We start from the raw sequence: 16,321 nt of genomic DNA, 5'->3' as shown, positions 1-16,321 counted from the left end.
GACTTCTTGGCAAAAAGGGGGAAGAGAGAAATAAGACAAAATAAAATTGCAGTGCCTGAGAGATCTCAGAGTTGAGAGGTTATCCTGGAGGTTATTCTTATGCATTATATAGATACCCCTTTTTAATTTATGATATATCGAAGTGGCTAGAGAGAAGTACCTGAAACTATATTTCAGTAACCTTGGTTTTTGAAGATGATTATATAACTATATAGCTCTTACACTGTGACTGTGTGATTGTGAAAATCTTGTGTCTCATGCTCCTTTTATCCAATATATGAACAGATGAGTTAAAAAAATAAGGATAAAAATAACTAATAGGGAGGATAAGGGGTCTAGAGAAATTGGGTAGATTGAAATACTAGTGGTCGGTGAGAGGGAGGGGTATGGAGTATGGTATGTGTGAGGTTTTTTTCATTTTATTTCTTTTTCTGGAATGATACAAATGTTCTAAAAATGACCATGGTGATGAATTGACAACTATGTCATGATATGGTGAGCCAGTGATTGTACACTTTGGAAGGGTTGTAAGGCATATTAATACATTTCAAGAAAACAGCTTAAATATATACATATATTAGAGTAGCCAGTTGTGCCAGTTTGAAGCTATTATGTATCCCAGAAAAGCCAGGTCCTTTAATCCTCAGTCTATAGCGCTGGGTGGGATCTTTTTTATTGTTTCCAGTAACCTCTGATTACATGGTTTCCATGGAGATGTGTCTCCACCCACTCAAGGTGGGGTTGCTTACTGGAACCTTTTAAGAGGGAACCATTTTGGAAAAAGCTTTAGAGCCACCAGAACCAACAGGGTCCATACAGCCAGAGACCTTTGGAGATAAAGAAGGAAAATGCCCCTGGAAGAGTTTCATGAAACAAAAAGCCAAGAGAGAAAGCTAGCAGACTTCACCATGTGCCTTTCCAGCTGACAGAGGTTTCCTGAGTCAAGGTATCTTTCCCTGGATGCCTTGCTTTGGACACTCTTAGAGCCTTGCCTTAATTTGGACATTTTTATGGCCTTAGAACTGTAAACTTGCAATGTAATAAATTCCCCTTTTAAAAAGAAAAAAAAATTATACCTAAGAGTCACACCCAAAGAGCCTCTTTTGTTGCTCAGATGTCACCTCTCGTCCCTAAGCCAATGTGGCAAGTGAACTCACTGCCCTCTCCCCTATTACATGGGACATGACTCCCAGGGGTGTATCTCCCTGGTAATGTGGAACAGAAATCCCTGGATGAGCAGGGACCTGGCATCAAGGTATTGAGAAAATCTTCTGATCAAAAGGAAGAAGGGAGAAATGGGGAAAAATAGAGTGTCAGTGGCTGAGAGATTTCAAACAGAGTCGAGAAGTTATACTGGAAGTTATTCTTACTCATTATATAGATATCCTTTTTTAGTTTATGGTATATTAGAATGGTTAGAGGGAAGTACCTGAAACTGTAGGAATGTGTCCTGGTAGCCTTGTTTCTTGAAGATGATTGTATAATGACATAGCTTTTACAATGTGACTGTGTGACTGTGAAAATCTTGTGTCTGATGCTCCTTTTATCTAGGGTATGGACAGATGAGTAAAAAACGTGGATAAAAAATAGACAAATTAGAGGGAGCACAAAGGTTCAAATAAATTGAGTAGACTGAAGTACTAGTGGTCAATGAGAGCAAGAGGTAAATGGCATGGTATGTATGAGTTTTTCTTTTTTCTTTCTCTTTCTGGAGTAATGCAAATATTCTTGAAAAATGACCATGGTGATGAATACACAACTACATGATGATATTGTGAGCCACTGATTGTATACCGTGTATGGAATGTTTGCATGTTAAGAATGTTTGTACGTTATCGAACAGAGTTTAAAGTTTTGTATGGGTTCCAGTTCAATTTTTCATTTTTTTTTTCTAGCTGCTCCAAGACACTGGAGACCACAGAAATATCAATATGATTCAGCAGTCATACTCATTTGTAAATCCTTCTCCTTGTTACACTTCTCCTTGTCTTTAAATAACATACTTGTTAAAATGTACTTGGAAATGTCTTGCTTTTTCGTATATATATTCATATTTCGTATATATATATATTTCACAATAAAAAAGCGAGAAAAAGTAAGTTAGATTTATCAATAAAAATATTAAAATTTAGGAAAAAATAAAGAGAGCACCCCATAGGATCAGCCTGAGGCTTGGTTTCCCCCCTTAAAACCACAAATCTGCTTGGCTCCTTCCCCTGACCTGTCCTACTTCCCTCCTGCTCACTTGTTTGTCCTGAGAGCCCTGCCTCCATACATCACTTGCACAAGAACCCCAACTCAGGCTCTGTTTCTAGGGACCCCAACCTGAGATACGGACCCTGCCTCCAGCTCGTCTCTGGCCCCGAGCCCACTCTCTGGCCCCCTGGGCTCCAGCCAGCACCGTCTTAAGTTCTTAGAACTTGCTGTGCTCTCTCATGCCTCAGCTCAAGCAGTGCCCTCTGCCAGGCCCGCTGCCCTCTGCTCTGCACGTGGCTAGTCCTAGATGCATCTCAGGTCTCAGCTCAGCACCCCTTCCTCCAAGAAGGCTTCCCTGATGCCTATAGTCTGGTTGGGAGTCCATTGGCTGTCCACTGCCCACCTCATCTCAGAGCTTCCGGGCAGAGGAGATGAAGCTGTCTTGTGCTTCACAGGGCCCCCCATGCCCTGCACGGCACCTGGCATACAGTAGGTGCTCTGTAATAGCAGCGCTGAGGGATGCACTGCATACCTTGACTGCCTCCGCTTCCCTCTTGCCAGGTAGCCACTCTGCTTCTCCTGGTCAGGGCGAACTGGGGGGAAAGTCCTGCCCCCCACCCTGTCCCCCTCTCCCACCAATTCAATGGGGCCCCGGGCTCTTCAGCCCCCCTACCTGGCAGACACAGGTGGTGCATTCGTCAGCACCCCCACTGAACACGGCGCCGTCTGCATACCACCTGTCCTGGAAATAGCACCGCACTGCAGGGGGGGAAAGACACGAGCAGCTGGAGGTCTTTGGGCTGTGACAGCTAAAGCAAAAAGGGCGACAGGGGCAGGGGGCCCGGGCAGCTAACACACTCCCATGACACTCCCACAGCACGCTCCACACCCAGGGAACCAGCCCTCTAAACCCCAAGCCAAAAATATGTATATATTACTATTTAAAAACTAATGGGGAATGAATTATATGTAAAATAAGGCCCTTAATCAAAACAACAGGGGAAGCCCCATATAACTAAAGAGTAAGAGAAAAGAAGCAAACCCCAGATGGCTACGACAAAGGCTAGAGGATAATGCCTCTTGGGGAAAGCCTCTGATCCAAAGAGTCCGCCATTGGTAAAAACAGCCCCCAAACCTGTCCCGTGCCCACCTGCTGGCCATGAGTATAGAGTAGGCTTTCAGCCAGTCTGCCTTGGGTTTGAATCCCAACTGAACAATTAACTAGGGAATTCACTTTAGATGAGATACATAAGCTCTCTAAGCCTCAGTCTTCTCACCTGTACAATGGGCTTGATAACAGTACCTGCCTCATAGGGATTATATTTCTCATTTAAAATTAATTTTGATTAAAAATAATGTAAAGTTTAAAAGTTTAGATTAAATATTTAAAAAGAATACCAGCTTTGAAATCAGGTAGGTTTGAGGTTAAGCTCTGCTCCATTACTAACTGGCTGTGTGTCTTTGGGCAAATGACTTGACTTCTCTGAGCCTCAGTTTCCATATCCATAAAATGAGACGAGACACAGCCCTCCCTCAAGAGCGGCCACTGAAGGATCAAATGACAAATGATGGCAAGTGCTCTGTACAGCAAGGGGCACAGAGAGGTCAGGAAGCCTGGTGGTGATGGGCCATCCCAGGTAAGAGAGCCATATTCTTTTAACAAAGGAAAGAACCAATCCTTAGGGGGACAGAGGACATCCCTCCCTGCCAAGAGATGGTGCCCATGCCACAGTGAACTCCAGCCCCTTCCTGCCTGCAACAAGGGTGCCTCCTGGGGACAGAGCGTGAGCCAGGCTGTGAGCACAACTTAGCATCTCTCATGGTCAGGTTCATGTGTCAATTTGGCCAGGTGGTGGTGCCTGGTTTTCTGGTTGGGCAAGCACTGGCCTGTCTGTTGCTATGAGGAGGACATTTCATGGACTTAAATCATGACCACGTTGGCTGCATCCACAGGTGACTGCATTTGCAATCAGCTAAGGGGAGTGTCTTCTGCAATGGGTGATGCTTAATCTAATCACCAGAAGGCTTTTAAAGAAGATTCAGAAGAGACAATCATTCTTCCTGCTTCAGCCAGCCAGCCTCTCCTGAGAGTTCTTTGAGGACCTTCATTGGAGCTGCCAGCTCAAGGCCTGCCCTACAAAACGTGGACTCTACATCCCCACAGTTACTTGAGACACTATAAATTTTACATTTACAGCTATCTCCTGCTGCTTCTGTTTCTCTAGAGAACCCTAGCTAATACAGCATCCAAACCACGGTGCACATAGTAGATGCTCAATAAGAACGGGCTTCTGAGCTGGGACTCAGCATCAAGGGATTGAGAAAACCTTCTCGACCAAAAGGGGGAAGAGAGAAATGAGACAAAATACAGTGTCAATGGCTGAGAGATTCCAAACAGAGTTGAGAGGTTATCCTGGAAGTTATTCTTATGCTTTAAATAGATATCCCCTTGTTAGTCAAGATGTAATGGAGAGGCTGGAGGGAACTGCCTGAAAATGTAGAGCTGTGTTCCAGTTGCCATGTTTCTTGAAGATGACTGTATAATGATATAGCTTTCACAATGTGACTGTGTGATTGTGAAAACCTTGTGTCTGATATTCCTTTTATCTACCTTATCAATAGATGAGTAAAACATATGGATTAAAAACAAATAAATAATAGAGGGAACAAACTACTAAAAAAAATTTAGTAGATTGAAATGCTAGTGATCAATGAAAGGGAGGGGTAAGGGGTATGGTATGTATGAGGTTTTTTTCTGTTTTCTTTTTATTTCTTTATCTAGAATTGATGCACACATTCTAAGAAATGATCACAATGATGAATATACAACTATGTGATGAAAAAAATTAAAAAGAAGAAAAGAACAGGCCCTTTGAAATATTTTACTTGATCTGAGTTTCTAGAGCAGAGTTCAGTCTCCTCCCTCTCTCTTCCATTTACCCCCAGCTCAAAAGACACCCCTCCCCCCCCAACACACACACAAACACAAACCGAAGCAAAACTCCCAAGAGTCACTTGCCTGGCACACAAGTACAGCAATCCAACTGCGGGGGGCTTTGACAGGAGCCGGGAGGACACTCGGGGGAGATGCAGGACACGTTGCCAGCCTGATGAGGAGGCAAGAGACGGCAGTGGGTGGCCAGGGGTGGGAGAAGGCACAGGGCTTCGCTGACCCTCAGGCTCAGTCGAGGACCAGCCCATTCCCCCCTGGACACCACGCCTTAGCTCTCCTGCTTCCAGATAAAAGTCACCCAAAAGCCATCCTTGGTCACAAGAGGGAGTCTGCAGGGTCCCAGCTCCTGAGGCTTATTATGGCCTGGTTCATATCACATGTCTGGGCTTCCATCTTCCTATCTCTGAGTGGCGCTGAAACGTCGCCTCTCTCGGGGATGGCTGACGATGACGTGAAATGAGCCCAAAGAGCTCCATAAGGTAAGAGCTCAAAAACAGTAGCTTGCTACACGCCTCCCAATCTTGCACTACAGCTTCCGCCACTGGAGCCACTATTAAGAGCTGGTCAGAGGGTGGTGGTAGGGTTGACGGACAGAAGCCCGAGCTTTGGACCTGGACAGACAGAGGCTCACATCCCAGCTCTGCCACCTCCTAGCCTCAGGCTTCTCATCTCTAAAGCAGGGGCAGCAAAGCTGACCTTGAAACGCTGCAGAACCTCAGGTGGGAAACAGATGGCAAGCACCCAGCAAGTGGCCAGCACGGAGTGGGCACGCGTGCTAGCACCCGGCACTGTCTGGCACATAGTAGGTGCTTAATAACTCTGGAGGAGACGATCTGCCTACGGCAAAGTACTCTCCAACAAGTTGAGTTTGGCGATGCCTCCTCCCTCCCAAATGTGGATACCTTTATTCAACCGGCAAAATATTTTGCCTGGAGAAAAAAACACACCCTCCCTGGTGGGAAGTTTCCGAGGGAGTTCCATCCCTTCCCTTCCTAAACAGATGGCCCCTGTTTGCCTGCTGGCTCTTTTATGCTTGGCAGAAGCCTCGCAGGCTCCAAGGACCTACGGGGCTTGACATTTCCCCCAACCTTTTAAATTCTAAAAAGTTCCAACCAAAACCCCACCACCACCACCTGCGAACGTTCCCTCCGGTGGACAATCTCACCTTTTAATATTCAGTCCCTTGTCCTTTCCCTAAAACCTCCAAAGGTTAAGGAAACATCCACGAGGCTTTGGGGACCTTACCAGGCAGACACACACAGTGCAGTTCTCGTTGGGAGGTGAAAACACGTCTCCTTCAGCACGGATGATGCCGCTGTGAAAGCAGCCTTTGGGAGACAAACAGGACGCAGCGGAATCAGGCTTCTTCAAAGAAGAGGAAACTTGAGGTCTTCTTACTTTTCCAGGCATGACTCACCTGGAACCTTCTCTCACTGCCCTGGGTGCCCCCAGGAGTGGGAGACCCAGGGATCTTGCCCTGTCTCGTCCTTAGGACCCCTAGGAGACTACCCAGGAAACATCTGCAAAGGAGCAGCGAGACAGCCCCAGGAGAGTCTCATTCGTGTCTGATAACCTGAAAACTGTCTCGAGAGCACAGCATTTTATTCCAATAAGGCAGGAGGGGGGGGCAGGGAAAACACAGCCAGATGCCACGGACATGTCACTTAACCAACTCTGGGGCTCCGCTGCCTTCGGTGGAAAATGGAAAATGCTATCACGTGCCCTGCAGGGGACTTGGAAGGAGCCATGACTTTGGGTGAAAGTGTCAAGTCCATCCCGTTTAGAGCTGGATGCAGGGTACAGTAAGGGCCCGCAGTTATTGCTAAGAAATTAAGTGCACCAGGTGGGTCCCTGGACCAGTTAAGTCCTGCAACCTAGAGGGCCCAGCTTCTCCAGAACATCAGCCAGTTCCATCTCCCTACCCCATATTATCAACAGCCCCTTCCAATATGAAAAAGTTAGACTGGGCATAGCCCAAATACCCCTAAAGAGTGGGACAGAAAGATCAGAGGTGATGGTGGAGTTATACAGAGAGGGTTGGGTTTGGCAAATAAGTATGATTGCTAAATCATTATATTGATATTTATTTTAGTCTCCTGTATCTTAGAGCAACTAGATGTAAAAAACTAAAACTGTAGACTTATAACCCATACAGGGCTCTGAAGCCTGTTTTACAACTAACTGCTGCACTGTACTTTGGAATTTGTTGCTTTTTTGGATGTATACTGTACAAAAAAGAAAAAAAAGTGATGATAAAAAAATATATATATATATATTCCTCTAGCCTCCAATGTTCTGGAGCAGCTAGAAGGAAAAAAATCTGAGATGATGGCAAGGTAGCCCGTGACAAACTCTGGGATCTGTCTATCCTGTAAATACTTGTCAAAGAGTGCTTCAAAAGCGGAAGCACTTTCTTTGCTTTGTATATATGTTAGATGATATAATTTGAAAAGCTAAAAAAAGAAATTAAGTGTGGTTTCACTTTAACCCTCAGTAAGGGTTTGCAGTGGAATAAACCCACAATGTAGAGAAACAACTTTGCAAAAAACAAGTACCTGCCCTGGGGCTTCAGAATTCTTGTCGCCGTGCCCAGAGGGCAACTTTTCACAGATCCAGCAGGGGACAGGAACAGTCGTACCGCCCCTTCTCCCACAGGGAAATGTGTTTAGAAATGTGGGGAGGGTGCATTATTGGGGGGGGGGTGCATGGGGTGGGGCACAGTGTCTGGGGAGCCCCAGCAGCATTTGTTAGGGGAGGCAGGAGAAAAGACCCTCTGCAAAGCTCAGGGCAATCCCCACAACCGGGAACTGTCCTCACCCAAACCCCAGGGACCCCCTGCTTGGAAGCATCTGAGACTGGCTGGTAAGAACCAGCGTGGGACAGCCTCATGGTTCCACCATCTGAGCACCTGAGCTGCTCCTGCCTCTGCGACCCACACAGGTCATCTAACCATGTGGGACTCCCACATGCTCAGTTATAGGGCTTGGCGATGCCCATTTCACCAGGTAATGGACAGACCCAACTCAGAATCTGCAGCAGAGAAATGCTGACAAAATGATATTCCGCCTGCACCCCTTCTAGGAAAGTTCTAGGGTTGTGGCTCAGATGTTCTATCATTCTAGATTGCGGCAAACCCAAGCAGAAAATTGGGGTCCCTGATCTTCTGTTTCCTTGTTGGCACCTTCTGGGGTAGGACCTTTGCTGTCTACAAACACGAGGGATGGGGAAAGTCTCCAGGAGAGTTTCCCCAGCCCTGTGCCACCCCTGCTGCAGGCCCCTGGGCAGACTCAGGCTTTTGCATGAATCAATCTTTCAGCCTTCATCGTTCAGCAAGGGACAGCAGAGGACACAACCCACCCCGCCACAGGAAGAGAACCCTGCCCTCTATCTCAAATACAGTCGTTGTCAGCAAGCCCAACAGCCAGAGAAAACATTTTAAGATCTAAATAGGATGGTCTCCTTCCAGCTTAAAACCCCCACATGGCTCCCCCCAAAAAGGTCCTCCTTGCTCTGGTCCCCACCCACCTCTCCAACCTCCCCTTGCCCAATTCCGTGCCCCACCCGCACTGGCCCCCTTCCTGTCACTTTCCCACCTCAGCGCCTCCAGCCATGCTGTTCCTCATACCTGGAAACCCTTCCCCCAGCTCACCAACTGCTCATCCCTCTGGGTGCAGCTCATATGGGTTCTCCTGACCACCCTCTAAGTGGGTCCCCACTTTCTTCTCTATCCCGTCCATTTCCTTCATAGTGCCTAAGGTAACATGTAATTATAGACAGCGCTTGATTGCTGGTTCACATATTTATTGTCCAAATCTCTTATGAGATTATAAATTCCATGAGGGTAGGGGGTCGTGTCTATTTAATCCAATGATTAGCCACACCTGGAACACGGCACTCAGGCGCTGCTTAAAACCTACTCCCTGCAGAAATGGGAACTGGTTCTTCGAACTTCCAGATCTCTCTCGAATCCGATGACTCCTGCCCATCTCAGAGGCCACTAGCCTCTCTCACCTGCACCATTGCCACAGCCTCCTGGGTGGCCTCCCTGCCTCTGACCTGCCCTCTGCAATCCAGGGTGCCCTTTCCAAACACAAGCCTGGCCATCTCACCACCCTACCCATGCTACAGCAGCCCCTGCAGCTGACCCCTCTGCTTCATCTCTCTACACCCCCACCCCAGCCCCGCGGGAGGCCCCTGAGAAGGCTCAGGCTTTTGCACAAATTGATCTTTCAGCCTTGACCGTTCAGGCTCCACCCTCACCTCCCTTTTTCTCATTAACTCAGCCTTCCTGTCCGGATTTCGACACGCTTCCCTGGCCCTCTGGAGTCAGGATCACATTCTCCTGGGCTCACGCCACCAAGGCACAGATTGCAGAGCTGCAAAGCCGTCACCACCTCCCTCCCTGTCTGTCTCAGCCATTAGACACAGAGCTCTCTGAAGGCAAGACTGTGTCCCAAGACCAAGCCCAAGGCTTAACATAGAGAAGCCACCACATAAATGTTTCATTCATTAATTCATGAACTGAGCAGCCCCTTCCCTCGTGGAGCTTACAGTATAATAATTGCAGAAATAAATGCACAGTCACAACCATAAAGAAGAGATACCCTTTTGGGACACCAAAAGAGGAGCTGGAGAAATAACAGGTGAGATTTAAAGGGAAAGTGTTAACAAGGCCCAGATATGTGGGAGAGAGAGAGAGAGAGACCAAGAAATAGCATGTTCAAAGGCCCTGGGGCCGGAGAGAAAGCACTGGCAAAGAGAGAAGCCTAGAGGGGCCCAGTTCAGAGATCAAGATAGAGAGATCAAGTTAGAGAAAGTGATCAAATAGAGTCAAGAGGTCATCCTGGAGGTTATTCTTATGCATTATATAGGTATCCCTTTTTTGTTTGGTGGGTATTAGAGTAGCTGAAGGGAAATGCCTGAAACCGTTGAACTGTAATCCAGTAGCTTTGATTCTTGAAGTTGATTGTATAACTATATAGATGATTTTTTTTGCATGGGCAGGCACCGGGAATCGAACGTGGATCTCCGGCATGGCAGGCATGAACTCTGCCTGCTGAGCCAGCATGGCCTGCCCAACTACAAAGATTTTTACGGTGTCTCCAGGTGATTGTGAAAATCTTATGACTGACACTCCCTTTATCCGGTATATGGGAAGATGAGTAAGAAAATAAAAGCAAATATATAAATAAATATTTGGGGGGGATAGGGAGTAGGGGATGTTTGGGGTGTTCTTTCTTAATTTTATTTTTCTTCTTATTTTTATTGTGCATGCAATGAAAATGTTCAAAAATCAATTGCGATGACTGCACAATTATATGATGATACTGTGAAACACTGTATACTTTGGATGATTATATGGTACACTGAATGGTATACGAATATATCTCAATAAAACTGCATTTTTTAAAAAAAGAGAAAGTGAGGGTGGGAAGGTGTGTAGGGCTGAACTCTATGACATCATTTAGGGCTCAAATTCCACTCTCAGGCCCCACCCTAAACCCACTGATTAGGAATCTACATTTTAACAAGATCCCCAGTGATCCACTAAAGTTGGAAGCGCTCTATCCAAGTCCTGTTAAGGATTTGGAGCTTTATCCTAATCGCCATGGGCAGCAAATGCAAAGCTGAAAACAGATTATAGGAGGGAATCAGATAGGGGTGCAGAATTAAGAAATGCCCGCTTTCCTGGCTGTAGGAAAGAAAAAGGCTGGGGCAGGGGAAGGGGACTCCAGAGGGGATCTGAAGAGAAACATTGCATGAATGAATGAAGCTCAAAAGGATCCCCAGAACATGAATGGGTTCCCTCGAGGGCTATCACAGCCCAGAGCAGTGGATCTCAAAATGTGGCCCCCTGGACCGGCACATCCAGCATCACCTGGGAACTTGTTAGAGATGCAGATTCTCAGGCGCCACCAGCTGAGACCTGCTGAATCAGGAACTCTGGGGGTGGGGCCCAGCGATCCATGGTTTCATGAACCCTCCCGATGATTCTGATACACACTAAAGTTTGAGAGCAAGCCATTCAAGGGGGCTGTGTGTGTGTGGGGGGGGGGTTGTGGTTCAAGGGTTCCCCTGGCACCAGCTCTCACCTGTACACAATGGGCAGCACCCCTCATCTCTGGAGGGAATCGGGTGGGAACAAGCAGCTTCACACGTCACCTTTTCACAGGTCACTGCCCCGTCCTGCAAGCAGAAGCAGGGATGACGGCCGCCCCAAGGTTTGAGACCATCAGGGTAGCCCCGCAGACCCCTCACACCCACCTCGCACCAGCACTGAGAACACCTGGGCTCTGTCCAGTGGCTCCCAGACGCATACAGGGCTCCCTGGTGCCAGCAGGGAGAGGGCCCTGGTGCCAGCCGTGTGGCCTCGGGGTCACTGGGCGAGGAAGGGGTGGCCACCACCGCCCCCTGGAGGAAAGAGGGGGGCCAGAGGCTCCCCAGCAGGGAAGCACTAGGCACTGGGGTGGCCGTCGGGGCAGAGGGCAGCTGGCTTGGAGCAGAACGGGAAGCTGTGGGCAGTGCCTGGGTGGGAGACGGCAGGTGGGTGCTCCTGACCGCAGTGGGGGGTCCCGGGGCCCTGGAAGGAGGGCTGTGTCCTGGGGAGAGGGCAGGCCGGCCTGCCTCCGGAAGCAGCAGGAGCATCTTGGGGGGATGCTGCAGGATGGCCGAGGGGGCCAGCACAGCTTTGGGGACAGCTGAAACGGAAGCATAGAGGTCTCTTGAGGGAGGGGCAGGGGCAGGAGACGAGGTTCAGGGGCCCTGGACTCAGCTCCGCCACCACGAGTCCCCAAATGCCTCTGAGCCAGCTTCTTCACCAACATCAGGGGTCTGATCCCACCAGTCTGACCCCCAAACTGCTGAGGCTGCGAAGGTGATCACATGAGGAGAGTGAAGGCAAAGTACTGAATGAGCAGGAGGAAATGGCCAAGGAGACACCAGAGAGCTTAAAGCTTCAAATACTGCAAAATCAGTTGTTTTCCCCACCTTCCCTCCCTCGTGGGGCACAATGGGGATGCTAATTTTCCTGAGCCAGGCAGACCCTCTCTAGCCCCTGAGGGCCTCCTCCTATGCCTGGCAGGTGGGGAGTGTGTCCACAGCCCCTCCCCCAGATGTGGGTCCCCTGGAGGGGAGACTGAGGCACGAAGGAAGGACCCACCTACAGTGTCTCCAGCTGGGACAGACAGGCCAGCTTCGGAGAGGCTGCCAGCCCCTAACACGCACACACACACGCACACACGGAAGAAAAAAGAGCTTTTATCCTGCACTTAGACACCTACAGCCCAAGCGTTTTAAGGAAGAAGGAGGATCTTTAGCCTGGAGAAGCTAAGAGGGGAAGAGATGGAGGTAAGCATGGCGTGGGAATGAAAGGGAAGGGAAAGGGAGCGCGCCACAAAGCAGAGAGAGGCTGGGGAGAAAGCAAGCTTAGGGCTGAGAGTGGGGAATGCACACAGGCGAGAGCTCAGTGCTAACAGGGAGTTAGGTAGACTCCTCTAGGACAGAAGGAAATAGCTTTCTCCGCGCTGCCATGACCCCCTGCCAGAAAAAAGGGAGTTTTATGCAATAGTCACCTTCATGAACCATGGGACAGAATACCTATGCCGGCTTGCACACTTTTAAAGTTCTCAGGGGGTCTGACGCCCCGAGGTCTCTGGGAGCTGAGGTTCCCAGGCATTCCAAGTCACACGCCCCTCTATGGGTATGGGGGCTGTTCCGTTTTCCTTTTTACTATTGGGGTGGGGGTGGGGGGACAGAGTGAAAAGAAAGGGGAATAAAAATGGACAAAGAAATGGAAGGAGAAAGTGAGGAAGAAAAGGGGGTGAGTGTCGGAAATCAGTGAGAGGTGAAGAAGAGGAAGAGTGGGTGAGGAAGCAAGAGGGGGCTGACAGGGCGGGGCCTTGCTAGCGGGTGGAGCGGGCCCGGAGGTGGGGCTTGGCAGGGGGCGGGCCAGAATTCTGCAGGGGCGTGGCCTGGAGGTGGGAGGGCGTGTCTGAGTACTTAGAGGGCGTGGTCTGCAGGTAGGTGGGCCCGGCCGATGGCTGAGAGGGCGTGGCCTGGTGGCGGGTGGGCGGGGCCAGGCGGCGCTCACCTTCGCAGGTCACGCGGTCAGCTCGGAGGCGGAAGCCAGGTCGGCACGTGCACAGGAAACTGCCCACGGTGTTCTGACAGGAATGGTGACACACTCGCCTCTCCAGCGGCCGCCGACACTCGTTGACATCTGCAGGAGAGCCTGGCTGAGGCCACCCAGCTGCAGAACCCTTCTCCTCCGCTCCCCTGGCTCAGAGGGTGGGGGAGTCTCCCTGCCATGTTCAGATGGCTGGGAACAGGGCTCAAATCTAGCGCTTCTCCCCCTGGAGAGGTCAGGCATCCAGTAGGCATTTAACGGGGGCCCTCCAGGCCCAGCGCCCTGCAGCAATGATTAAGGCCGACTGGTGGCGATGAGCCCAGCTGGAACCGCATCTCCAAACCTTCTACCGTCTCACATGTCTAACTTTTGGGTGGTGCCGCCCCCTCTGGAAAAGGGTATAAAAAAACACAGGACGACTCAAATGAGGCTCCAGAGCAAAAACCTAACTCTGCCAGAACGAGGTCTTTGTTGCTCTGTTGTGTTTTTTTTTTTTTCAGGCCCATGGGATCCCACCTGCAACCCATGAGCAAGTTCTCTTTCTGGAAGTTTCTCAGCTAATGGGCTGAGGAAATAGGAGTCTCTCTCCTTCGAAACCAGAGAAACCAGGACATAACATGCTTTATTTACCCAGGAGAGCAAAGGCAGCCAAGAAAATGGATGAACAGAGGTGTGGAAGAGAAACACACCAGGGCAAAAGTGACAGGCAGTCGGGAAGAGTCCAAGGCAGGGGCTTCCCGGAGGAGCCACGCCAACCCCCTTGAAAGGTCAGGCTCAGAGCAAAGGGTCCCAGAGGGCCCCAAGGTCCAGCTGCTCACCTTTCCCTGGCCCTGGACTGAACCCACCTCATCCTCCTGATCAGCAGGCTAGGTGTGAAGGCAATAGGAGCCTTCCAACCCTCACCTACTCACCTACGCAGGAGTGCCGGTTGCCGTGAAGATGGAAGCCAGTTCTGCAGGAACATCTGTAGCTGCCGATGCTGTTTTTGCATCTCTGCTGACAGGGGGTCCCGAGGCACTCGTCAGTGTCTGGGAGGGTAAAGGACAAGGCACGAGCCCATTTACCCATGGAGTTTTGGGAATATGAAGCTCCCCCCTTCTGCTCTCATTCCCATCTCCTACCGCAGTCAGGCCCGTGGGGATCATCTTAACCCCTCTTTCTTCCTCATCATTCACATCCACTGTCAACTCCTACATACCCCCTGGACCAGCCCACTTCTCTCCATCTCTGCCATACCAGCCCAAGCCACCTTCATCTCCAGTGTAGGAAAGCAGCAACGGTCTCCTGAATATTTCTCTACCTCTACTCATGCTTCTTGCAAGTCATCTTCTACACAGCCTCCAGGATGGCACAACCAAAGGGCACCTCCAATCAGGCCGCTTCCTGCTCAAAACCTCTCAGTGGGCACCCATGGCCCCTAGGAGAAGGTACAAATGCCATATACCTTTGCTCATGAACCCTTCACAACTGGCCCTGGGCTGCCTTTCCACCTCATTTCCTGTCCTTTACCTCCACTCTGGCTTAAAGCTTTACCAGTTTCCACCCCTACCCATGCTCCCCTATCTGCTTAGAATGCCTTTCCCTCTTGTCTGGCTGGAAAACTCCTACTCATACCTCAAAACTCAGCTTCTATAGCACCCACCCCTGTAAAAGATTCCACACGTCATTATTTGAAACTGTGAAAAAAACTGGACATAACTGATCAGCAAAAAGAGAAAAGTTAACAAACTATGAAATATTCACCCAGCAAGGTACTAGGCAGCATTTAAAAAGAACCAGGCGGATCTATTTACTTTGTAGTGGAGAGATCTTCAAGACCCAATGTTGAAGGAAAAGAACTAAGAGAGGAAACACTGGGTTCAAATTCCAGCTCTAACATGATCTCAGGCACGTTAATTCGTTTTTTAAGCCTTAGCGATCCTTTCAGGAAAGTTGAGAGAAACAGTGCCGATTTCCTAGGATCATTTTGAGGATTAAAGGAGAAAATGCATGTGAAATGCTTAGCAAGGTGCCTGGAACACAAGGCTTCAGAGACTATTCACTATTAGTCTCTCGTACTATGTCTCTTTAAGTGTATAGGTATGCAGGAATGCACCTAATGGGGAGAGGCAGGATGAGCACCCAACAGACCCATAATCTGGCTTATTTTAGGGAGAACAGAGGGCTGGGATGGAAGAGGGAGCCCAGGGCTACTGCCATCATTTTAAACACTTTTTACATAACTCATCAAAATGTTGAATACGAAAAAAAAAAAATGTTGAATACGCACAACACAACAGTATCCAGAGAGGCCTTTTGTCTGATCTGTCTTGTGTACCTGAGAATGTTTCTTTACACAACTTGCACAAATACAAGTCATTTTAAAGGAATAAGCAGCCACACCTATAAGAATGGCTGCTATCGAACAAACAGAAAGTAAAAGTGTTGGTGAGAGGGGCAGTGCAACAGTAGCTCAGTGGCAGAGTTCTCACCTACCATGCCGGAGACCCAGGTTCGATTCCCAGAGCCCACCCATGCCAAAAAAAAAAAATGTTGGAGAGGATATGGAGAAATTGGAGCACTTATTCACTGCTGGTGGGAATGTATAATGGTACAGCCACTATGGAAGACAGTTTGTTGGATCCTCAGAAAACTAAATATTGAGTTGCCTTACAACTTGGCAATACCACTGCTAAGTATATGCCCAGAGGGGCTGAAAGCAGTGACACAAACAGACATTTGCACATCGATGTTCATAGCAGCACTTTTCACAACTGTCAAAAGATGGAAACAATCCAAGTGCCCATCAACGGACCATGAATAAATAAAATGTGATGTATGCGTATGATGGAATATTATGCAGCAGTAAGAAGACCTGAGGTCCTGAAGCATATGACAATGTGGATGAACCTTGAGGACATAATGTGGAGTAAAACAAGCCAGACATAAAAGGACAGGTACTGTTTGATTTTGTTATTATGACTCTGGTAAAGGTAATCTCGGAGGTTACACTGTAGAATATAGGGGAACTATAGGTACACAGAAGCTAGAGACAGGGGAAAGATCAC

General features: G+C 48.8%; 1 protein-coding gene across 2 annotated transcripts in view; it reads right to left on the bottom strand.

The window, feature by feature from the left end:
- VWCE (von Willebrand factor C and EGF domains) overlaps positions 1 to 16,321 on the bottom strand; it is a 34,610-nt gene that overhangs the window by 11,192 nt on the left and 7,097 nt on the right. For both annotated transcript variants that reach the window (XM_077114990.1, XM_077114992.1), the window contains exons 5-11: positions 14,186 to 14,302; positions 13,239 to 13,367; positions 11,414 to 11,847; positions 11,242 to 11,335; positions 6,395 to 6,477; positions 5,216 to 5,303; positions 2,870 to 2,955 (exon numbers count right to left, since the gene is read on the bottom strand). In XM_077114990.1, the coding sequence (XP_076971105.1) occupies positions 2,870 to 2,955; positions 5,216 to 5,303; positions 6,395 to 6,477; positions 11,242 to 11,335; positions 11,414 to 11,847; positions 13,239 to 13,367; positions 14,186 to 14,302 (1,031 nt within the window). The remainder of the gene's footprint in view (positions 1 to 2,869; positions 2,956 to 5,215; positions 5,304 to 6,394; positions 6,478 to 11,241; positions 11,336 to 11,413; positions 11,848 to 13,238; positions 13,368 to 14,185; positions 14,303 to 16,321) is intronic.

This window comes from Tamandua tetradactyla, chromosome 9 (assembly GCF_023851605.1).
Source record: "Tamandua tetradactyla isolate mTamTet1 chromosome 9, mTamTet1.pri, whole genome shotgun sequence".
NCBI lineage: Eukaryota > Metazoa > Chordata > Mammalia > Pilosa > Myrmecophagidae > Tamandua > Tamandua tetradactyla.
This window is presented reverse-complemented; position numbering and strand designations above follow the sequence as displayed.